This window comes from Lupinus angustifolius, chromosome LG01 (genome assembly GCF_001865875.1).
Source record: "Lupinus angustifolius cultivar Tanjil chromosome LG01, LupAngTanjil_v1.0, whole genome shotgun sequence".
Taxonomy (NCBI): Eukaryota; Viridiplantae; Streptophyta; class Magnoliopsida; order Fabales; family Fabaceae; genus Lupinus; species Lupinus angustifolius.
The window spans coordinates 32,310,833-32,334,199 of record NC_032009.1 but is presented as its reverse complement, the minus strand read 5'-3'; the positions used below and the strand labels follow the sequence as shown (position 1 = coordinate 32,334,199).

Below are 23,367 nucleotides of genomic sequence, written 5' to 3'. Positions count from 1 at the left end.
TTTCTATGTGCTGGCCTTTTGCTTCATCTATGAAAATATTTTTCTAACTTATCATGGATTTCAGGTTTCAAGAAATTAATGGTTCCTGATGCAAGGATTCAATCCTCTTGCACAACACATGAAAGATTTATCACTTGAACTGATGGATTAATATACCTGAAGTTTGGTATAGGGAATGAAGCCAAATGGTCCTGGTAGTATATTAAATATATGTATTATAGTATTGAATTTTCTGTATTTATAGTATTGATGTAATCTTAAGCAATCATTTGTACATCTTAAGCAAACTCCTGGACAGACTTCTATACATCATTTTTACATCCTTCAAAATCCTCAGTTATAAATTTCTATAACTCTCGAGACATATGTACATCTAAAATCATAGTTCACCGGTCAAAAAGGTATAAACATGTTTAGCAGAAAAAACAGTCATAAATCTTTTCAATCAATACAAGATTTCCCCTTCTTCCCAACAATCTGGAACTTCCTCATCTTCATCTGCAGTAACATACTCATCCTTGATGAATAAACCAATCTGCTCCAATGGGGACTTATCCGCTGTCCCAATTGCAACTCTATAGCCATTTTTGGTACTTGGGGCTTGAAAAGATAGCATACAGCCACACAACATTTCAAGCTCTTTTAAACACTGGAAGTTATTCTCTACCTGAACACTTCTTTCCATCTACAAAAGAAGACAGACACATACATCAGAGTGAACCTTGATTTTGTTACGAATTGAAAATTCATAGTAGTAGTAGTTACAAGAACAAAACCTTTTGTAATGCAACTCGTGCAGCTTCTCTTTCCCTTTCTCTTTGTTTCTTATACTCTTCCCCAGCCTTCATTCTTGCAGCAACTTCAGCAGATTTAATTTGAGCTTCAATCTTAGCTCTCTCTGGTATGCAGCAACATGCAGCATATCATGAACAAGGATCTTAATCATAAATTAAGGCAAAATAGCACCAAACCCAACAAAAAAAATAAAGCTTCCTAATCTCGAATCACAGTTCAATAAGGATAATGTTTAATAAACACTTCATACATACAAAAAAGGAATAAATCCAGATCAAAACTAATGGATCTGCACAATAATATATCTACTTGTCTAATTTTTTCAAATGTTGTTCATATAGCGGTATAAAGGTCCATGCACCCAATACCAATTAGCTTTGTAGATAATGAGAACAAAACCAAGTATTGATTACTCCAAAACCCCCTCACGTACTGCCACAACATTTTATATAGCAATCTAGCACCGCTAATTTACACTTTTTTAGGTGCATGTGAAACCTAAACCTAAATGTGAATTATTTTTCTATCTTCCTCCAGTCATTACTAGGGGATTAATTAATGTTTTCATGCCATCAAATAACCCAATCTCAAACAGAAATACCCAACCAGAAGTATCATCAAATCAGAAATTAAAAAATAGGGTCATCTGGAATAATTTCTAAGGATAAAACCTTTTGTTTTCAAGTAAATGCATTTGGACCCTATAACATGAAAGAAAAAAGGTACTAGGTGCCGAATACATGAAAAGTTTCCGCTTTGGATGGAGGGAAGAAAATTGTAAGAGAGAAATGAGGGACAGAGAAGATGGGAAGAGAAAAAACGAGTGGATTTTTATCGTTCAATACGAGAAAACAAGTAAAGAGAAAGAAGTGTCGAGTTCAATCTCCAATTGTTTGATTGGATAGAGAAGTGTCGAGTTCAATCTCCAATTGTTTGATTGGATAGAGAAGTGTCGAGTTCAATCTCCAATTGTTTGATTGGATAGAGAAGTGTCGAGTTCAATCTCCAATTGTTTGATTGGATAGAGAAGTGTTAAGAGAGAATAATCTTTTTGCTACAAGATTATGCCCTTAAAATTAAAATCTCTGCTTTGGGGATATTTTTGACTGTCACATGACTGCCCAAAAGTTGGAGAGATCCAAGTTTTTCGTGGGTCATCCCACACAATAATCTCGATCTGTCCCATTTTTTTCTTCTTCCAAACAAGGGAGATTCTCGATTATAGCTATGTTCTCTTTCTCTCCTCCCTTTCTCTCCTATTCCAAACAAAAGGTTCAACACAGAATTGCAGGAACTCGGGAAGCAACTTCCTAGATACAGTTAAAGTATAAAAAAACAGACGAATAGTGTGACTAATGAGCATTGAAAGTTGAAAACAACAAAGAAAGATGCACTCTATCAAAGTAAATTTTGTTTTCCCAAGTACACAAGGGAATAGTATTCACCTTCACGCTGTATCCTTTCCATCCTCTCATTTACCAGCCGCATTTTCAGAGGATCACTCTTGGCACCCTAAACAAAGCAAGGAAAAGAGACAGGAAATAACTCTCCCATCAGGGTTGCCTTTTATCAACAACAAAAAAAGAAAGTAGTGTGACCAAGATACCATCCATGAAGCCTTACATGGTCAAGAAGTGTTTTCTGTTGTGCTTTCAAGATAGTATCTGCAAAGCGGCTTTTCAGCATAGCAGCACGGAGAGCTTTTTTGGGTGACAGCTGTACATCAAAATCAGGAGTGCTCCAAACTAAAACAAAAAGAAACATACATGGCAATTAGTATCATAACAATTCACAAAAGAAATGCACCAGAAGTTAAATAATGCATAAAAGTAGATTCTGACCTTCTCCATATGAGGCATCTGCAGCAGCTGTTGTAAGCTGAGAACTAGAATGTTCACTATCTAGAGAACTTACAGCTCCTGCACTGGCTGCACATATTGTCCACATCATCAGTAGTTCAGTACATATTAATTGGGAAAGTTACAGGTCAGACAACATAACAAAAAAAAACTTCTCACCATCAGAATCAAGATCAGATTTCCTCTGCAAAGGTGTTTTGCAATAGGCCTGGCAAGTGGCAACCATAGAATTAAATACAAAGTTTTTTGTCAGAGGCACAAGTAAAAGAGCTACAGTTAAGTTCACTGATGATATTTGTGTTGTTAATACCAGTCTCAAGGCATCAGCACCATCGACATTTAAGTCTCTTCCTGCTGATCCTTCAGAAGATATATCTAAAATAATGTACAAATGTAGGTCACTCAGATTAGGCAATAAATAACACAACCAAAACAGATGAGCCAGAAAATCTAGCAACCTGATGATGCATGTGTCAGATCACTGGGAATTTCACAACTACACGATAGGTCGCCGTGTGTGACAAGACTTGATGAAGGGTGGGCCTTCACAGAGCCAGAAGGATGGCGTCTATCATAATTATCTTTACCTATAGAATATATAACAATTAGCTTTACCTCCTTGCACAGCCATAACCAACACTGTATAGTGTATTCTTACTGTTTTACCTTTGTCCAAGTCTTTCTCAATTGCTCGGCAAGGAAGCCGTGATGACTTCAGAACCTTAACCTATAAGCAAAACATTGGCACAATGAGAAAATATTAAAAAACAATGCAAAAACAAGCACAATAATAATAACTTGGCCACAGATCAAGGTTTTCAAATTAACATTTTGTTGCATCAATTACAACAAATGCATCGCATGCTTGCATATTCCAGTTTGGCTTACATCCCTTGCAGAAAACAACACTTACTTTAGCATCTCTTCCAGCCAATGAACTAATCTTCTGATTTCGTTTCAGTTTAGGTACTCGCAACTTTTTGGGCAAGGTATCTTTTTGCAGGGGATGCATCTCGTTACAAAATTCTGTCACAGTTTCTCTAACTGTTTCAGACATACTTTTTTCATGCTCATCTTCACACTTCCATTTTTTTTCCAAGTCTTTCCATTTTCTCTCAAATAATTTGTTGAGATCCTTTGCCATCAAATGAACATCATTGCTAGGAGGATTATATGTCATGGCATTTGAAAAAGTCAATCTGACATCAACTGCAAATTCCTCAATGCTTAAGTACATATTTTTATCCAGCTTGGATTTTATTGTTCCTAAATCCATAGGTTGAGATATGATTGTGAAGTAATCTGGAATGTTCAGTACTACTGGATCCACCGGCTTATTAAAAACCCAGCTATGTGTTTGAGACATTAAACATTTTAGAATGGTAGCGCACTGCACAGATGCTTTGCAGTCCATCTTCTGTCTCTTCACCTTTTGGCTCTCAATACTACCTTGTGGTCCTCTCTTATTGGAACCTGGCACAGAGGATCTTTCCTTTGAATTAAAGGACCCATTTTCTTCAACCCAGAATGCTTTTTGTTTGAGCTCACACTTAGTCCCAACATCAACTTCAATCCTTCTGGTGGGTAACTTAATCTTAATTTTCGTACTTGGTACTATTGATGCAGTTGTAATCATCATGACGGGTCAAAATAAGTTGTCTTATTGAAATATATTGATTTCCAAGTTCCTAAACACCTGAAGATGTCCTTTGAGGTAAACACATCAAACACATGATACTTCCACGTGAAGGCAGCTCACTTGGATAGCACAAATGAATGTCAAAGAATGAAGGCAGCAGCAATCTTTGCACAAATAATGTATATGCATCAGTTTCACCAGACACAGATCAATGTGTATATTCCCAAAAAGGATAGGGCACTCAAATGCAAAATTTTAATATTTTTTCTTCCCAAAAGCATGATACAATCACCACTTCATGGGTTATTGTCAAAATTAATTCAATACAGCTAACCTTCCCCAAAAAATAAATACCTTTGACGTGCCACAACATGAACAAGTTCGTGCCCAGACTACTACAGTTACAGAGAAAAACAATTCTCAAGGAGTGACATCATATATGTGCCTAGGCCATTCAAACATGGGTAACAGTTGCACATGAATAATTAAATTAAGGGTAAACTTTAAACAAACAGATAATAAAGAACTCACAACAAATAATAATGAAAAATAAAAAACTAAGCCAAAATCCGATGTGATATAACACCATAAATATGCCCTTAAAAGCTGTCTCTGACAGAATAGACCGCACATGGATCACACAAACACACGTATATACCAGAAAATTAAAGAGTACAAAATTGGTATAGGATATACCAAATTATGTCCAAAGAAACTCATAACGTGAACAAACCCAGATCAGTAGATTTTTTTAAACACGAAATAATCAAATTCAATGGTCCAAAACCATAATCACCGAACTTATATACGGAAAACAAAATTCAATTGCAGAACAACAATTCGCACAATTACGCATACAAATCAGAGTAGAATATTAAAGAAAGGAAAGTCCAAGATCTCGTTTCAACCCACTTTCTAAATAAGGCATAACAATCAATAGTAACACATAATAGAAACGAGAAACGAAAAACGAAAAAGAAAAGATGAAGAAGAAGATTCAAGGGCTTGAGAAAAGAACTTACCGAAGAAAGATCGCAGTAAAGGAAAACCGTCGTTGGAGATCAAAGAAGAAGCAATTGAGGATTTGGAACAGTGAATGACACAAAACACAAACGCTGATTTTTAGGGTTTCTATTTATCTATTTATACGCTTCTCGTCACTCATGTCGGTGGGAAATAGTTTCTACTTTACCTATTTTACCCTCCTATGAGAGCAAAAATAAAATAAAGTCTATGTCTGTACCATGTAATATTATTACTGGGAAAAACTGTATGTACAATATTTTTTATATTTTTTTGTATATTAAAACCTTAAGGTATTAGTTTTATGAGCTTTTTTTTCTTATAAATTCTTTTACTCATTCCTGCATATTTAATGTTAGACTTCACACTTGATATACATAAATAATGTTATATATTATTATATTATATAGCATGTCAAAAGGTAGGACGGTAGATTTTTTTTGGTTAGAAAACAGTAGCAGTAATCTATCCTTTTTATATATCTTTTTTATCCTTTTTATAGAGGATTGATTAATTGGTACAATGTAGTTTAACATTTTTTTAATAACAAGTTTCGTTCACTCTTGTTCTTTATGACAGTTAACTTAAATTGAAAATTCTGGTTAATTTGATAAGTTAAGATAAATATGACTTTTACTTCTTATCTTAGCCATCAATTCTAGGAAAATTCAATTGTTTCAATTAGTAAGTAGATCTAAACCATTAGATGTTCATATAATTAATGGCTAGGATGATGAATAAATTTAAAAAACTTACTCTTGGATAAGTGGATACCCACTATATATATACATTTTAATACATGAATTTTAATTGATAACTATATTATTAAAATTCACAAATCGATAAAAAATGATTTATGATGGATCAAATGGATAGCTAAAAAATTATTAAGTGGCAAAACTCAAAAAGTATGATTTTGTCTTTAAAAAAATTTAGTGGAGGAGAAGGTTCCCTCACCCTATGACACCACTGCCCTAGAATTGACCTGTGGCATGAGTAGAGTATATTACTGGTTACTGCAATTAAACCACATGGTCTTGTAAAGTATACTAGATAGTAAATATTAGTCTCCCTTTACCAAGCAATGAAATATCTAAGACATTGCATAATTAACTGATATATCACTGGGAACTAGTCAGCAATTATAGTATTAAGACAAAAATGCCACCCAATGTACTAGACTGCCACTCGGTGGGGTCTGGAAAGGTAGGTGTACATAGTCTTACCTAAGTCGAGATGTTGTTTTTAACTTTACAGCGGCTTCAAAGCTCACCCTCAGTGTTAAGACAAGTAAGTACCCAACAAAGAAGTAAAAGATGGTCCAAAATTTTATGACCTTCACATAGTTAACATGAAAAAAGGTGCATTTGTCAAGTTGATGGCAATGATGAATGATCTGCAAGGTCACTTAAGAGATCCACAACATCATCTGAGGTTTTAAGAAGGTATCTTGCACTTGATCTCTTTCTTGCAACAGCACAAGAGAAGTAATTGTCACTTTTAAGATCAAGCACTGAAGAACCCTCATGCAGTGATATTCTATCACTTGGTCTCCAAGGCCTCCAAGGATCTCCACTAGCAAACTCAATTTCTCTTCTTTCTATGATTGACAACGATCGTTGCTTCTTATAACGAAACGCCTTAGACCCGGATGCAACTCGGCTGGATGAAGATTTTGGTAGGGATGATGGTCTCTGAGAAGTGGATAGAAGAGCTCCTGCTGTTGGTAATGATTCAGATGGAAGCTCAGGCTCAAAAAATTTATAAACATCTTCATCCTGAAACATTTGATTTCCAACATTAAATTTGAATGTCATTATTTGCTTTAATCATTATATAAGGCTATAAAAAGGGTAGCTATAACATGTCATTTTGTTCTGATCTTGATCAATCTAAAATCAATACTTCCTTAGACATTTCCATTTCAACTTTTACTATCAATGCTCATAGAAATTTGAGTTTTGAGGATGGCTACCAAATTGATATTAAGGCAACAATGTATTGATGTTAGTCTTGGTAGACTTAATAGAACATAAATGATAAGTAGCAGAAATGTTCTATTTTTTAAATTATGCAGCTTAAGAGTTTACAACAACAACCAAGACCGGTCGACTATATGCATGATAAGAGTTTATAAAAACATAATGCCACAACTAATAATAGAAAAGCAAATAGATCACACCTTTGCTAGAAAGTGCCCAATGCATAGGACATAATCAATTGGTGCCTTCATGCCTTTGTGATGAACTATCTCTCCCAAAATTCGATCAATGGCTGCTCCCTATATCAAAGTACCAAGTAGAAAAGCATGAAATTGAGTGTATGTAGAAATAAAGCTTCTGAAAGCTAAGGGAGAGAGCCTACTAGCCAACTGAAATTGCTTGTACCTTTGAGACACCAACTGCCCGGACCTCAACTGATCTAGCACCTTGGACAACATCAAGAGATGCATTTGATATTGGACCTGTCCAAAGATGCTGAAGTAGATCTCTTGCTTGAAGCCTTCCAAACTCAACATCTAATATTAACAATCAAAATAAATTACTAGTTAACCACTAAAAGGCTCTCACTCACAGGAAAAGGGTAAAGAGTTTATGGTAGCTTTTGGTAGATGTGCCACAATAGGATGGAATCATACACAAGTTTAGTTCTATATTTGGTATCCTCCTTAAGTAGAGCAGAAAATGACATGAGATTAGAAGGAAAAGCATTTTCCATAAGATTTCCTTTCGTCATGGGTTAAAGTTAACCTTTCGTCAATGTGGCAGACTTCTGTGGAAGGGCATGTCGGGGAAGTACGTTCCACATTGCCTGTATCGGTTAAATACCTGTTGGGCTACTCCTCTTATTGCTAATTGACACGGATCCACAAAAATGAGCGAAACCAAAGAGAACAAAACATAACATCTTGTCCCATCATATTTTATTCACATGTCAAACCTTTATGTGCTAGACGATTATTACAAATATCGTATTAGAGGAAAGTCAATAGGTTAAAAAGGAAAAGTATTTTCATATACCTGCATACTTGTAATTCCATATTACTGAAGTTTCACGAACCTCAAAATGAGACCTTGGTGTTCTCTCAGTAAAATACTCAAAAACGTGCTGAAAATTTATAGAAAACATGAAAGACTTTAGACATGAAATCAAAGAAACTTGAAATATAAGAAACACTCATCTTCATGTAGCCAATCTACCTTCACACTATCAACCCAATCCATGGTTAAATTTTCAGGCATTGTTGTCATCCATTCACCAGTAGTAAGTCTTAAAAACATTCCATTTTCTGCTGCTAACCACATATTGTATTCACTGAAGTTCTGTACAAAGAAGTTGTTAGTCCAAAAGCAAATGTTGTTGAGAATCCAAAAGCAGATGAACTTTTCTTGAGAGTACTTTGTCCATGACATCTCTAGCACTCCCACTCAGAACCACAAGTGTTGTCTTTGGATCATCAGATAACTTCTTTAAATGTTCCTTCAGATTTGGATGCAATTGAAGTTCCAGTTCCCTAATTTGACCACCTCTTCCAAGGGCATCCACTTGTTCAGTCAAAGTGGCATTGAAACCCTGCAATGAAATAATAGCAAAATAGTATAATGTTGGTGAAAAGGAACTGCAAATTACCTAGAGAGTCACACAAGCTAACAAAGGGTGACCTAATGCACGAGGCTCCCACTTAGTGATGTCCAAGGAGGATAAAATGTATGCAACTTTACCCTGCATGTAGAGAGATAATTTCCAGGATTTGAACCTGTGACCTCATAATCACTAAACAATAAACTTATCATTGGGCTAAACTCACGAGCTATTAAACAATAAAGAAAATTACATTTACTTTAGATAAACCTTAGTTTTATTTTTTTGGAACAATTTCCTAAAAAAAAGGACAAAATTAAGTTCTCATCCATACAACTTTTATAATGTGTGTGCCTTGCATTTGTAAATCAAGTTTGTTTCTATTTACAAATGTAAGCTTAAAACTTATTAAACAAATAGGATTAATAATTTGAAGAAGCCATAAATCAACATTTGATTATATAACAACGTACCAATATAATTAATCTGTTATTGGCTTTGGAGTAACAATCAACTGCCACATCGTTAGGAAGCACTGGTGGAACTTGTTTTGTCCTAAGCTGAGCTTCAACAATGGTATCATTCAGTTCACTGGGTAAAAAGTAACATGTGTTTATTTAGAATTAAAAAAATGATGCAAAAGAAGTAGCAATGGCACATTATAAAAGACCAGGTCATTGGGTCAAAATCTAGATCAATAGGCCAACCAATATAGCTATACAGTCAATCAATTACTGGTCTTAAATATATCGGGTCAACACCCCGAACCCAACTCTAAACTCAATTAAATATGTATATTCATTTTAGATAAAATATTCTTAATATTACTTATTATTATGTATATATAATTTAACATATAAAATAATATGTATATATATTATTAATCATGTATATATAATGAAAAAATTAGAAAATTAGTGATATTTTTGACCAAAGAGATATTATTACTCTGTACAGAATTGAATAGAGACACATACAAACATGAGTGACCATGAGAGAGGTCGGGTCGCGTCATGCTTATCCCGTACCTGACTCTAAATATTGATCGAGTCTGATTTTCGAACTCAAACCTAGCCCTAGACCCGACGAGACCCAATTATATTCAGATCTGAACATAATCGGACCATTCTGGGTGAATGGATAGAGTCAGGTCATGCTCACCCTTACATCTATCCTTCCCAAATTCTATTAGGTAAGAGTATGTGTAATCAAACTTTTTTTATTACTTTTACATTAGGCATGTGATATGTACCATTTACTTTAACTAACTGTAAACTTTCCCTTTTTAGAAACTTGTTAGTTGGGAGTTAGTTAGTTAGCTATAAATAGAAGGTAACTGTTTTTGGTGAATCAGATCAGTTTTTTAGAATTTCTTCTTCTTCTTGTATTCTTTCTCTAAATCTCAATAAAATCACAGAATCCTCTTCTTCCAAAAAGGATTCTCTGTTTCTTTGGTCTTGGAATTCCCTTGTAATTCCTAGAATACATACTTCATTCATATCAGCATGTATGATGATATTACATATGCATTTCATAAAGCAGAACTACACAACTTTTACCGTTGTGCTACCTCATGATTGATTCAAGAAAAATAAAATGAGAGCATTGTTATAGGATTAGAACCTGACAAAAGTTGCAGCCCATTCTTGTGATGTGTGAGTTGTGACATGCTTGAAGTTAAACTGATGCCGTTTTTCTCTTTCATCAGCTGGCATGTCCAAAGCATAACCAATAGAAGCAGCAACCTCTGTAATGTTCCATGGATTTACCAAGAGAGCACCAGCACCAAGAGACTGTGCAGCACCTGCAAACTGATAACAAATAGGAAATTCAAAATTGTTTGAAACAATACTGGAAGCTCAACACCCAGTGATTTAAGATAGAATACTATAGCTTCACTTGATTTCACCTAATGGATTAAGTCTTTGTTGTTGTAGTTATGCTATAAATATCAGATTTTGCTTATCTTATTTATGAAATTGTATTTATAGAAAGACACATTGTTTCAAATTGCAGACGGTATGACCTGATGTAACTGCAATATTCTCCAAAGTGCATGACCCCACAACTACAGTATAAAACCGAATGATAATAATAAGATTGTATTGGGCAGTAGTGTAATCATATCAAATCATATTTGGGTCGCATAGAACCTCATCAAATTTAAAAAAGTCACAAAAAAACTACACTACAACGACCATAATCCGTATCGTAACGATTATAATGAAATAATTACAATCTCAATTTAAAACACTGCAAAGACATTAATTTATGTTGGATTCACACAAACCAAAAGTATTAAGGGATTGTATTAATTATGAAATCATGATATTATTTTATGTAAAAATGTAATTAGTAGGTGTTTATTATTTTCATTTTAGTTTTTGGTAGGTATCTGATTATGTGCTGTTGATTAGGTAATTATTCCTCTTTAGTTCCTAGTTTCTAGCTTGACAGGTAGCTATTCTGTGTATATATTGTAATTGCTCATGATAAATAATGCACAATATAGAATTATCCCTTACAAACCTTGTTTTCAATTCCATAGAAGATATTGTTCTACAATTTAATCTAGCATAATGTAGTGAACTTATAAAATATAAATTACCTCGCTTAAAATAAGAACTCCCTTCTTAGAAGCTTGACAAGCAACAAATTCATAGCTGACAAGGTTCATGCCATCCCTTAAAGATGTTACAAGTGCTACATCTAAAGAAGATGTGAGTGATACATATCATGAATGCTCAATACTTGGTTCAACAAAACTAGTTAAAATGGCTTCTATAATATAATAAATGAAATGAAGTTATTTTCCAAGTAGAGTGTAGGAGTTTTTTACACTCATTACATCATTCACAATTCATTTTCAATCATCATTGATTCTTCAAAAAAGTAATCCAAATTAAGGATAAATGATGCACTAACTGTGTATATATCTTTATACACTGTCAGTGCATAGATATTACACTATTCAAAAGTAACATAAAAGAATGTCCATCATCTTGGGTATTTCACTAGCTAAATATCATACTACAGGACTATCAAAAATAATATTACTTAAGAAAAATAAGGACAAAGTGGACTAAAGTTTGTATTTTTCAGTAGAAAATGCGTACCAGTAACAGCATAGAGTGCACATAATGCATGAAAGTCAAGTGATCGATCCTGTAACCATAGAAAGAAATGGTTCAGAAACTTTGATGTGATAGGTTAAATAACAGTACAAAATGTTTGATAGGGTTAATTTCAAATAAATGCCAAAGTGTCACTTCATTTCTCACATCTTCTTACAAAGATCATCAATAATGATCCCTCTGTCTGGAAGTTTTGAGCAATTCAAGAGAATGAAGCATAATGAACAAGTCAAAGCGCATGGCTAGTGTATACAAAGAACAACCAAGTAACTTGAACATTTGAAGAAAAAAAGTGAAATTATACATTTAATTTGAAGTAAGAAAAATAAGTTCTCTATGATAACATTACAAAAATATATTGATTGTGCAACAGAAAAGCTCCTCATATTCTAAACAATAGGAAGATCAATATAACTTCAACTCTTTTTTTTGGTTAGTTTAGCTTTAGCAATGAGTATTTTGAAGGATTTGTTGGGTTAATGTATGTAACTTTGGGTTTTTTCTTCATAGTAATGAAATCCCATATGGGATCCTATGTCAGGAAAGTTCTAGCTATTTTTACTAGCCAGTTAAGTCTTATTATTAAAGATCTTCCTATGTGTAAATGAGATACAATACAGCTTCTACTTTCACTTGTGAATATTATTCCAAAGAATTTCTCTTTTGTCTCACATGACTCAGACACAATTCATATGTCCTTGATAAAGATACATTGTGTATGAAGTCATTGATAACAACTTTGAGTTATGTAACTATAGCCAAATATTTTAATTCACATCTTGTTGATGACAGAATCATTATGAAATGGACAGTATATAGAACATAGGTAAAATTTTCTCCAACCATATAGGTGTATAGATAAAATCTTAGGAATGCTGATCAGTTTTCCTTTAATAATGACATTTCATATATATTAGTGATAGGAGAAAATAAATTTGTGTACTCAATGAAATTCTTAACAATAGGTACTTGCATCCACACCAATATACATGCATCTTCAAATGCAAAATAATACATTTATGCCTATGACTATAAGTAATAAAGACCAACCAGATGGTGTATTGGGACAGCAGTAAGTGTTCCAAATCTTCCATTGATGCGTCCCACAATCTCGTGCACCTGACTGGTAAGCTTTTGATCTGTCAAAGCATTAAGTTAATAATTCTGTGAGAGGAGAAAGAAAAATAGAAGATACATGTTTACATTCACAAATCTGAAATTCTAAGTGACTAATAATTGGTTAAAACAGAAATTTTCATAATTTAAGACGACAAAAAAATTAAAAAGGCATCTCGATTAATGGATAAAATGCATTAGGAGATAATTAAGATGCCTAAAGAAGTAACATACATTCAGGACAATCTGTCCTTGTAGGTACAGCAATTTGAAGCAAGACAACTTTATCATGCCAGTGTGGATTCTCCTCAAGGAACTGTTCAAATGCCAATATTTTCTGCGGAATTCCTTTAATCATATCAAGACGATCGATGCCCAACATTACCTGTCCAATTGATTAGAGTTACATAGTCATAAAACTTTTCCAAGATATGATAAGTTCATACAGTTTCTAAACCAACATTTTTACTAGGGTCATATCATCTCTTAGTAAATTAGCATTTGTATTTTGTCATGCATTTTTTATTAGAAGAATTGCACTCAAAGGACCTGATTTATTATACAAGTCTCTCAGATTCTGAGTATACTCATTATCTGTGAATCCAGATGAATTTTTCCTTTTCTTGGAAATTACATAGTATTTCCTTTCTAAATTGTATAAATCTATCAGCATATTGAAAAACCAGAAGTTCTTGTGTAAGTTACATTTCGTCTAGTGAGTGTCAAAAGAATGTTGTGGAAATATGCAATACCTTTCGGCCTGCAAATCTTTCTTGCATTTCTTTCATGCGATCCTGGACTTCAGGGAGTTCAAGAGCTCGGATAAATCGTTCAGAATCAATGCCAATAGGAAACTGAAGTTTCACACTCCCAAAAACAAAACATCGTCATAATGAGAAAGAAATCAGGGAGTGCATATTCATTGGTAAAGATATTAAATGCTAAAAACATGCTATGTAGCGATGAAATTCCAGTTGTGATGTGTAGAAAAGAAAGAGAATATGTAATGTGAAGATGTACCGCAGCCACACGAGTTAGCTTCCCTTGATCTTCTACTCCATCTGGTGTACCTTCAAGCCCAAGAATGCGAGTACAAGCACTCACAAAATGCCTTGCGTAATCGTAAGTATGGAATCTGGGGTGCATGCAAATCCAAATAATTGAATCAGAATATTGGATGAAATGTCTAGTACTTCAAAATCATTTCAACATCAGAAGATATTTCAGGATGCACTAGATTATACCAAGTAAGAATGCTTATTTAACTGATATGTACTAATTTCTTCATACTTTTAACTAAATAGTGCAATCAGTTAGCAAGAATAGTAAATTTAGATAAAGATATATGGACTTATCATACTGTGTATGCCTTACTTTGTTCAACAGAATTTCGTTGTTGGTGCTTATTTATAAAAGTAACTTATCAAGTAAATTTACTACAATAATCAACATTGACTTGGATACTTTCACAACAGATGTTCATGCATGACACCAATAGTTTTTCAAGGATAATGAACCATGAGTTATAGACACAAGACAATGATGGTTATAAAGCAGACACCGAGCCTACACATGATGCTACAAAATAAGGTAGTGTTTGGTAGATATGTTAGAATAAGACAGCACAGAGCATGTATTTTGTGTTTTTTATAAAAAGAACAGCACAATATATAAGATCCAAAAGTAGTACATTTTGGTTTCACTGAATGGGGTGAAATAAAAAGGATAAAATATTTTGTTCCTTCCAGTTATGTCTGCGCATCAAATACTTCCTAATGATGTCTCATGCAATAAGCATCTACAGTGTGCAGCAGAACCACCTACTTCGAAAGCATGGATCCTAACAACAGAACAACCAAAGCCATACACAGCCACCAGAAACTGAGACGCATAAATAACTTACCCCACCAAATCAGCAGCAAGTACAGCTCTCAAAAGCTCTGATCTAGACGGAAGAGTCCTATGTAATTCCGAGGACGGAAAAGGTGTATGGAGAAACCAGCCAACTTTCATATTACTATTGTATTCTTTCAAACATTTTGGAAGAAACATAAGGTGGTAATCATGGCACCAAACAATATCTCCTTCTTCATAATACTTATTGACTACATCAGCAAACATTTGGTTTGCTTTCTTATATGCATCAAATTGAGATTGAAAACTGCGTGTCGTGGCAAGCCTGTCTTCGTGTGGAAGCCCGAGGTAATGAAAAAGAGGCCATAATATGTTGTTGCAGTAACCATTATAGTACTGATTAACTATGTCCTCATCAAGAAATACTGGTACACATCTCTGCAGTTAACAATGCATAAATATTGATGTTATCTATATCTCTTGGATATTGGAAGAAAAATCACTCTAGTGATCAAAGATCATATACTATGAAGCAAAGATAAGACGCGACCTAGACAGGACTATGATACAAGATATGAAATTGATATAGAGGACAAATTTTAAACCAAGAGAGAAATAGTATTCTAAAAGTTAGTATGAGTAATTGTAAGCATAATAAAATGCTAACATTTTATCTAATTGTTGTGACATTTCTATCTATGGAACTTCAAAAAATTAATGTAACAAGTTTTAAAATACAGTTAGGAGTGATGAGAAGTATATCCATGAAGTGTCCAATATGGATATGTCCAACATGGACACAGCAACTACTTTGAAGTGTCCATGCTTCATAGCATAACCTCATGCTTGTAAACTACATAATTTGACACAAACTTCAATGGTTGATCAAGACGCATTCAATGGTGGTTCGCATGGGACTGAATATCAATACGCGAATTGGGGCGTATTGGTTCACAAGAGCACCGCAAATCGGTACTCATGAATCCATTTGCGATTCCTCAGCCAAACCAGCGAATCTGGTTTCTATGCTTCAACCAAAGAAAAAGAAAAAAGAAGAAGATTGAATACCATTTCAGCTAGAGCTTTAGTCAAAGCTTCTTGGCCAGCATCATCATTCACATTCACACCAGGCCACCCAATCCATCTGGTATCAAACTCCTTTACACCTAAAAGTGCACTAACTAACCCTCCAACACTTATCTCAAGGTGATATGAATCCACACCCTCCCTAACAGCAGACACAGGCAACCTATTAGCTACCACCAACAAACGTTGTCTGAATGGCTGCTCCTCCGTAAATGCTCTCGAAGTATCCGAGAGGTCTTCTTCGTTACAAAATTGTTCCACATCATTCAAAAATTGGTCTCCCTCTTTGTTGTTTCCTTCCTCGGTCGGCTGAACATACCTGCTTGATTTCCTTAACTCTCTTTCCCTCAAAAGCCTTTCCAATCTAGACCTTGGTGTTAGAGGAGTGCAGTTATAATTGTTCCCCGGCATGCGCTTGGCCTGAAAATTACACACAACTTTAGTCTTTTCACTTAAACTCATTTTTTACCAATCATTGAACGTTGTAAAATACTTAGTGTCAAACAATCTACAATGCTGAATCAAATACTCAGTCTAAAACAAATAATGGAATAGTTGCACACTTTATTTCATTTGTTACATTTTCACATCTTTTGGTAGACATGTCCTGAACAAAATATACAAGTTATGTAATAGAGCAGGACATAATATTGTTGTATGATATGAGAAAAAACTATAAAGTAGAACATTTTGATTCCACGATTTACTGAAGAGAACAAAACAGATTCGGCCATGTTTCATCTTGTAATCTTGTTCCATCCGCGGCTGTCCGCTCCAAAATTCCAGTCACATTCCAATTATTTATCAACTAACAAACTTGCTATGATCCATGTAACTTACTCAGTGGCCATGGTTGGATACTAGAATATATTCAGAAGTTGTAATGACCTTTTTATTAGACATTGTAAGACATTTAGGTGATTATATTGCTTATTTGGTTACAAACAAAGCATCCATACTAAATTTTGTTACTATAGCAGGACAAAGGTGACAAAATTTTGTTACTTAAAACTGAATATTGATGTTACTTTTCAAGAACTGGATTTTGAATGTACCTGCAATGTCAAGTGTTCGAGTCGTGGAGTCGCCATTTGGGCCGGACTTTAAGTAACCACCGAACTTAGGGTTAGTCTCACAGATATACCTGTGAATCATAGTTATACGATCAAGGACAAAAATAAAAAGAAACTAGATATGAATAAACACCTGATCCAAACGAACATGAACATAGAAATAGGGTTCTACATTTGAATGTGATAACAAACCAATGAGAATAAAAAAAAGCATAACTACCAGATTAAAAGGTGAAACATATTGTGTTAAATTTCAGAGATTGATTTGATATGAAATTTAAATAGAAGAGAAAGGCATTACCAGATAATTTGCAGAATGTAGATCTCTTAAGATGATTTCACGTTAATATCAACATTGTTTCAAACATAGCATAGTTTTGTACAAGTGATGAAAAATGGTGTTGATGATGACCATGATGGAAAAATCTTCCATATATGTAACATATGAATTAAAGGGTTTCAAGAAAATAAATGAGAACATGCATATAAACTCCCTGAACCATGTTCTTGGCCATGCAGATCATATAAAACATATATATATATATATATAGTTTACACCAACCTTAAGAGATGTATATCAATTTGTTCACTTGATACAATATGGTATTGGAATATGGGCAAAATGGTATTATTCTCTAATACAAATTTGTTAAGTGATGTATTTATAAACAATGATAATGTAGTAACCTTATTAAGCTACTAGTTCCTTAATCAATCAATTAAATATCAAATGGTATATACTAGTTTTGAGAACGAAATTTAAAAGGAGAGAACGGTAATTTTCAATTTTCCTTAATCTTTTTATTGATTTAATATTTTTAGATTTCAATTAATTAATTAGATAATTTTGATTAGGGAACTTTTTATGAATAATGGTAATTGCTTCAAATTTATTAGCATATTTACTATAGAAATTTTTATTATGGTTCAAAATTTTAAAATCCATTTCATGTTTTTTTTTCTTTTCAATTTTCAAATACAATAACTGAGTCAAATTAATTAGTTGTACCTAGCTAACACCACTACATTAAATTAAGGAATTTTTTTAAAATCGGCTCTTAGGATCCAGAATAAATAACAATAAAAGGTAATTTTCATTAAAATAAATAAATTAATTAATGAATTTCCAATAAGAGTTATCCCTTTATGGGCTCTTATCTTCATTTCTAATGATTGATTTTAAGTAATCTCTTAAATTAAATAAATAAATTAATGAATTTCATCAAATTAATAAATTTTTGAAACATTTATAATATTTGGATAAAAAATTATATCTTATTAGAGCTATGTATTTTATTTATGTGCATAAAAAGAATCATATATCATGAAAAATAAGATAATATTTATTTAGTTTAATTTGTAAAAAATGTGTATCGTAACTTACTAATATATTATTATAATCTTAAACATGTTTTATAACTTCTTTTATTTCATATTTCCTCTAATTTTAGAAGTCCGATGCATCTTGCTGGTATATATATACATGTTATTTCTTTTTTTTCTTTTTTGTATTTTCTCACTATATAGGTAAAGAACTAATTTCTTTTGGATTTATGATTGTCCCTTCTAATAAATGTGGCTCCAAAGAATCAAACATTTAATATTTTGATCATTTTAGGATCTAGTCAGACACTACACCACTAGATCAACACTTTATTAATTCTTTCTTATTTTTTTGGAGTATCAAACTTTTAACATTTATTGTCTTGTTACTATACAATATATTTATAGATTTACAATCAAACTAAATGTAAAAGTAATAATTTATTGTGCAAATAAATATGTTTACATACATCCTTAAATAAGATATTGTACTTACAAAACTTATATATGAGTTTTTGTTTTATATTTCCTTTTTCTTGGCCAATTATTGGAAATTCATCGGATGACCCATCTGTCTGGGTGGTTTTCTCTCCCAATCGACCAAAGCTTGGGTATGACGAGTTGAAGGACTTCATAAGCTCATTGACCGGACTCTGGGTCGAGTTTGAGACCACTTCTGCCTCACACGCCGTCAACAATGCACTATCACACCACCTGCAATCCCACATACTTTCCTGCCAGCACGACAAGGACAGACTGCAATAGAACTACCAGACATGCCACCAACAATAAGTCAACTTTGCATAAATACGGACCTTCCAGATCAGTCAGACATGGGAAAAGCAGCCTCCAACAGGCCAGAGCGGTCGGTCATGCCAACAGTATCCACCAGAGCTACGTCATTCGTATTAGCCATTATAAACAGGGGTTTTCCCCAACAGGAAGTATCTTAACTTATCTATCATCACTTGTCATCTGTCATTATAACTTCCTACTTAACTCTTGTCTCTGATTTATTGCTCTAGCATTACCTCTCTAATATCATAATGACTTGATTGTCGGAAAGTCTTTTCAGATACATCTACTAGTAGATTCAAATTTATTACCGGGAGAAATCTTGCTTGAACCTCCAATCCGACCTACCTGATCAACAATAAATGAACATTGTGTTATGCACCAACTTCAAATTTGCATCAATTATCTTTTTTTTGGTGTTGAAGTAGATTGAAATGTTTTAAATACAGATTAATTCAAGAAACAAATTGAAAACTAATTTAAAATTCTTAAATTGCAAAAAAAAAAACGGATTTGTTTGGGTGGTGCTAGATTGTTTTTACAAAACCGAATGGTTCGATTTTATGTTCCAAAGTTTAGTTAATACAATATTATTGCTAAAATTGTGATGGTGTGCTAGTGATTCTCTTGCGTTGTTGCTGCTTTTATTTTTGTTATGGCCGAACATTATTAATTTGAATTAAATATTTGAATGTGTATTAAACTTAGTACTTGACATGATTTATTGATTTTTATGTGAACTTATACTTTGAAAGTATAAACTTGGCACTTTAAAAATGTGAAGTTGGACACTTTGAAAGTCTGAATTTGAGAAATTGAAAGTGTATCAAATTCTATTTTGAGTAAATACTCATTTCAGTTCCTCATGTTTTTCGATCTTATCACTTTGGTTCCTCAAAAATTGGAAAACTCAAAATGGTTCTCGAAAATATCAAATGTTGGTCAAATTAGTAATTTTTAACATATTTTACAACACGTGACATGACTAATTTGACCATATAAAGGATTAATTTGACCCCATTTAAAAATTTTGTTGACTATTTTGTGTTTTTTCAAATTTTGAGTGAGCAAAATGATGGATTAAAATAAAAATTTACTCTTCTATTTTTTGTATAAAAAAATCTAAACAAAACTAACACATAATTTTTTAATTGGACTGACTTGGATTTCTTAATATAAATCAATTGAAATCGATGGGGACACATGCTATTTAATATTCAAGTCTCCAGATTGAATACTTTTTTGTGCGCCTTCTTATAAAAATAACATCCACGGCTTTGTTCTTGAATGATAAAGTGAAGGGAGAATGAAGAGAGATTGGAAGAATATTGAACTTCAAAAGATAATTCTCATTAGATGATTCTCAATGTATAAGCAAGGATTAATTATATACACTCTTGAGCAACAAAACTAACTTAACTAACTCAAATAACTAATCAATCCATGCAGAATTCCTATAACAATAACTACAAAAATGCAAATACAAATGTCTTGCGCACAAGTAAAACGTGACTAAAATATTGATGCATCATGATCCTCCCAATCTGACTGAGGCCATGTCTAGCCTTGTATTCATGGATCAAGGATGAATGTCTTGTCTTATTTTGATGAATTTCAGTTAGGCAATCCGACCAAGGTTGATGTATCTACCCATATAATTCAACTAAAGCATGATCATCAATGTGTGCTTTGGTTAATGATCCTTGATCACCATACTTGACCAAATGACCATATTCTTCAAGCTTATGATGCCTGCCTTCAAGCTTTCCATTTCTATGTTACATTCCAATCCTAAGCTCATGTTGTTCAATTCTATGCCCATGCTCTTCATCATTCTGGTGTATATCATAGTGCTTCTGTTGCATCCTGCAAGAAATAGGCAATAAGTCAGAATATATCAAGTTTAACATCCCCTCACAAGCTAGAATATGTATATTACACAATACAAGCTTGGACAGATTCTTAGAAAAAATGCTAGGGGATTGAGCCTTGGTAAAGATGTCAGCCACTTGTTCTTGGCTGGAAATAGGTAGCAGATGCACTACACCATCCAACACCTTCTCTCTAATGAAATGACAATCCATTTCAATATGCTTAGTCCTCTCATGGAAAACAAGATTGACAACTATATGCAAAGTTGATTGATTATCACAATACAATAACACAAGACCAATATGAGAAAGCTTTAAATCATCAAGCATACAAATTAACCATTGTGCCTCACAACTAGTTAAAGCTAAGGCTCTGTACTCAACTTCAGTAGAAGACCTTGACACAATCCTTTGCCTCTTACTTTTCCATGAGATTAAGCATCTTCAAGAAAGAAACAATAGCTAGTGACATATCTTCTCGTGTCAAGACAAGAAGCTCAATCTGAGTCACTATATCCCTTTAAAGAGACAATATTCTCAGTAGGAAAAAATAATCCTTTCCCTGGGGATCCCTTTATGTATCTAAGGATTCTTTGAGCAACTTTATAATGAGCAACAATAGGTGCTGCTAAGAATTGACTTAAGTGTCCAACATGGAAGGATACATCAGGTCTAGTGTGAGTGAGGTAAATAAGCTTACCAATTAATCTTCTATATGAAGTAATGTCACAATACATGGGACCAGAATTGCTATGTAGTTTAGCATTGTTGTCCATAGGACTAGATGAAGGTTTACAAGCTAACAAACCAGAATCATGAAGCAAATCCAAAGCATACTTCCTTTGACATACATTGATTCCAGTTCTGCTCTTTGCCACTTCCATACCAAGGAAATATTTCAAAATTCCAATGTCTTTGATGCTACATTTTTTGTCAAGCAGATGCATAATATTCTCTATTTGTTTTAGATTGTTTCTTGCAACAATAAGATCATCCATATATACAAGGATAATAGTATAGTTATCACTATTTATCTTAGTAAAAAGAGAATAATATGCTCTAGATTGAGCATAGCCAGATTGGATCATAACAACAATGAGTTTGGCATTCTACTGCCTACTTGCTTGCTTTAAACCATATAAGGATTTTTCAAACTTACAAATAAGAGCATCATTAGGAATATCAAGGCCAGGTGGAGGCTTCATATAAACCTTTTCAATTAGATCACCATGTAGAAAGGCTGTATTAACATCCAACTAATGTAGATGCCATCCTTTTATAGAGGCTAAGGCAATTATGGTTCTGATGGTCGTTATTTTTACTATAGGGCTAAAAGTGTCGAGGTAATCAATTTCTGTAGTTTGAGTGTACCCTTTTGCAACTAATTTAGCCTTATGCCTTTCAATACTACCATCAATATGATGCTTAATCTTAAAAATCTATTTGCAGCCTATGGCTCTCTTATCTTTTGGAAGTTCTATTAGAATCCAAGTGTTGTTTTCTTCAAGAGATTTTAACTCAGTTCTAATGGCTTCAACCATTGAGGATGCTTAATGGCTTCATTATAGCTTTTTGGTTCAATGTTAGAGCTAATGGCCAGACTATAGTTTTTCTAATTATAGGAGAGCCTTTCATAGGATATGACTTGGTCTAAGGGATTCTTAACTTCTTTATTGGTTCTTAAGGGTGCAATAGCTCTTAGAGACAAATGATAATCTCTCAGGTAGGTAGGGATAGTTCTTTCCCTAGATGACCTTCTCAGATTTTCATTGCTATTATTGTTGTAATCCATATATTCATCACATTCATTTAAGTTAGGTATATTATTGTTAGAATAAGTAACAACATAATTATTATTTTCATTCATGATAGGTAAAGCATGCATGCAATCATGATCAAGATAATGATATTTGATATTAAAAGAAGACGTAGGAAGAGATATATCTTCATTAGCCTGATCATTATTATTGATGAAATGGAAAACATTTTCATAAAACTTCACATTTCTAGACAAGAAATTTTCCTTAGTCATGCAATCAAATATTATGTACCCCTTTACCCCATACTTAAATCTTATAAACACACATTTCATTGCTCTAGGATCAAGCTTCTTTCTATTACTCTTAGGGTAGAAGCAAAGCAGAGACATCCAAAAGTTTTAAGGTTCAAGAGATTTGGTTCATGGTTATAAAGAATCTCATTGGGAGATCTGTTGTT

At 33.4% G+C, this 23,367-nt stretch overlaps 3 protein-coding genes across 5 annotated transcripts; all 3 read right to left on the bottom strand.

The window, feature by feature from the left end:
- On the bottom strand, positions 279 to 5,410 carry LOC109360726 (transcription factor GTE12-like). Of its 3 annotated transcripts, none has more exons than XM_019605797.1 (11): positions 5,316 to 5,410; positions 3,568 to 4,457; positions 3,321 to 3,381; positions 3,113 to 3,241; positions 2,963 to 3,029; positions 2,814 to 2,869; positions 2,637 to 2,714; positions 2,419 to 2,540; positions 2,241 to 2,307; positions 777 to 898; positions 279 to 685 (listed from the first exon to the last, which is right to left on the bottom strand). In XM_019605797.1, the coding sequence occupies exons 2-11, from the start codon at positions 4,291 to 4,293 to the stop codon at positions 446 to 448; spliced, it is 1,668 nt and encodes a 555-aa protein (XP_019461342.1). In that variant the 5' UTR covers positions 4,294 to 4,457; positions 5,316 to 5,410; the 3' UTR covers positions 279 to 445. The 3 variants fall into 3 exon arrangements, with proteins under 3 accessions (XP_019461342.1, XP_019461350.1, XP_019461359.1); XM_019605805.1 differs by having other exon boundaries at positions 777 to 901; positions 2,814 to 2,862; positions 2,965 to 3,029; XM_019605814.1 differs by having other exon boundaries at positions 2,814 to 2,862; positions 2,965 to 3,029.
- Positions 6,195 to 17,555, bottom strand: LOC109360717 (alpha,alpha-trehalose-phosphate synthase [UDP-forming] 1-like). The gene is made up of 18 exons (XM_019605786.1): positions 17,463 to 17,555; positions 17,144 to 17,195; positions 16,071 to 16,508; positions 15,052 to 15,440; positions 14,169 to 14,283; positions 13,901 to 14,002; positions 13,383 to 13,533; positions 13,083 to 13,171; positions 12,015 to 12,063; positions 11,507 to 11,607; positions 10,522 to 10,709; positions 9,372 to 9,489; positions 8,716 to 8,889; positions 8,517 to 8,639; positions 8,337 to 8,424; positions 7,704 to 7,834; positions 7,499 to 7,597; positions 6,195 to 7,094 (listed from the first exon to the last, which is right to left on the bottom strand). Exons 2-18 carry the CDS (start codon positions 17,177 to 17,179, stop codon positions 6,687 to 6,689), a joined length of 2,799 nt encoding a protein of 932 aa, XP_019461331.1. The 5' UTR covers positions 17,180 to 17,195; positions 17,463 to 17,555; the 3' UTR covers positions 6,195 to 6,686.
- Positions 21,648 to 22,148, bottom strand: LOC109335739 (uncharacterized mitochondrial protein AtMg00810-like). Its single transcript, XM_019571936.1, has one exon. It carries the CDS (start codon positions 22,146 to 22,148, stop codon positions 21,648 to 21,650), a length of 501 nt encoding a protein of 166 aa, XP_019427481.1.

Bases quoted from the DNA above. Each gene is read 5' to 3' on its own strand.
- LOC109335739 (XM_019571936.1), bottom strand. From the start codon at position 22,148: ATGGATGATCTTATTGTTGCAAGAAACAATCTAAAACAAATAGAGAAT.
- LOC109360726 (XM_019605797.1), bottom strand. From the start codon at position 4,293: ATGATGATTACAACTGCATCAATAGTACCAAGTACGAAAATTAAGATT. The intron at 3,382-3,567 runs GTAAGTGTTGTT...TTTTGCTTATAG, and splicing joins TGGCTGGAAGAGATGCTAAA to GTTAAGGTTCTGAAGTCATC. The intron at 2,870-2,962 runs ATTAACAACACA...TATGGTTGCCAC, and splicing joins GCTGATGCCTTGAGACTGGT to TTGCCAGGCCTATTGCAAAA.
- LOC109360717 (XM_019605786.1), bottom strand. From the start codon at position 17,179: ATGGCGACTCCACGACTCGAACACTTGACATTGCAG. The intron at 14,284-15,051 runs GTAAGTTATTTA...CATGCACCCCAG, and splicing joins CTTGCTGCTGATTTGGTGGG to ATTCCATACTTACGATTACG. The intron at 13,534-13,900 runs GTATTGCATATT...TCAATTGGACAG, and splicing joins AAAGATTTGCAGGCCGAAAG to GTAATGTTGGGCATCGATCG.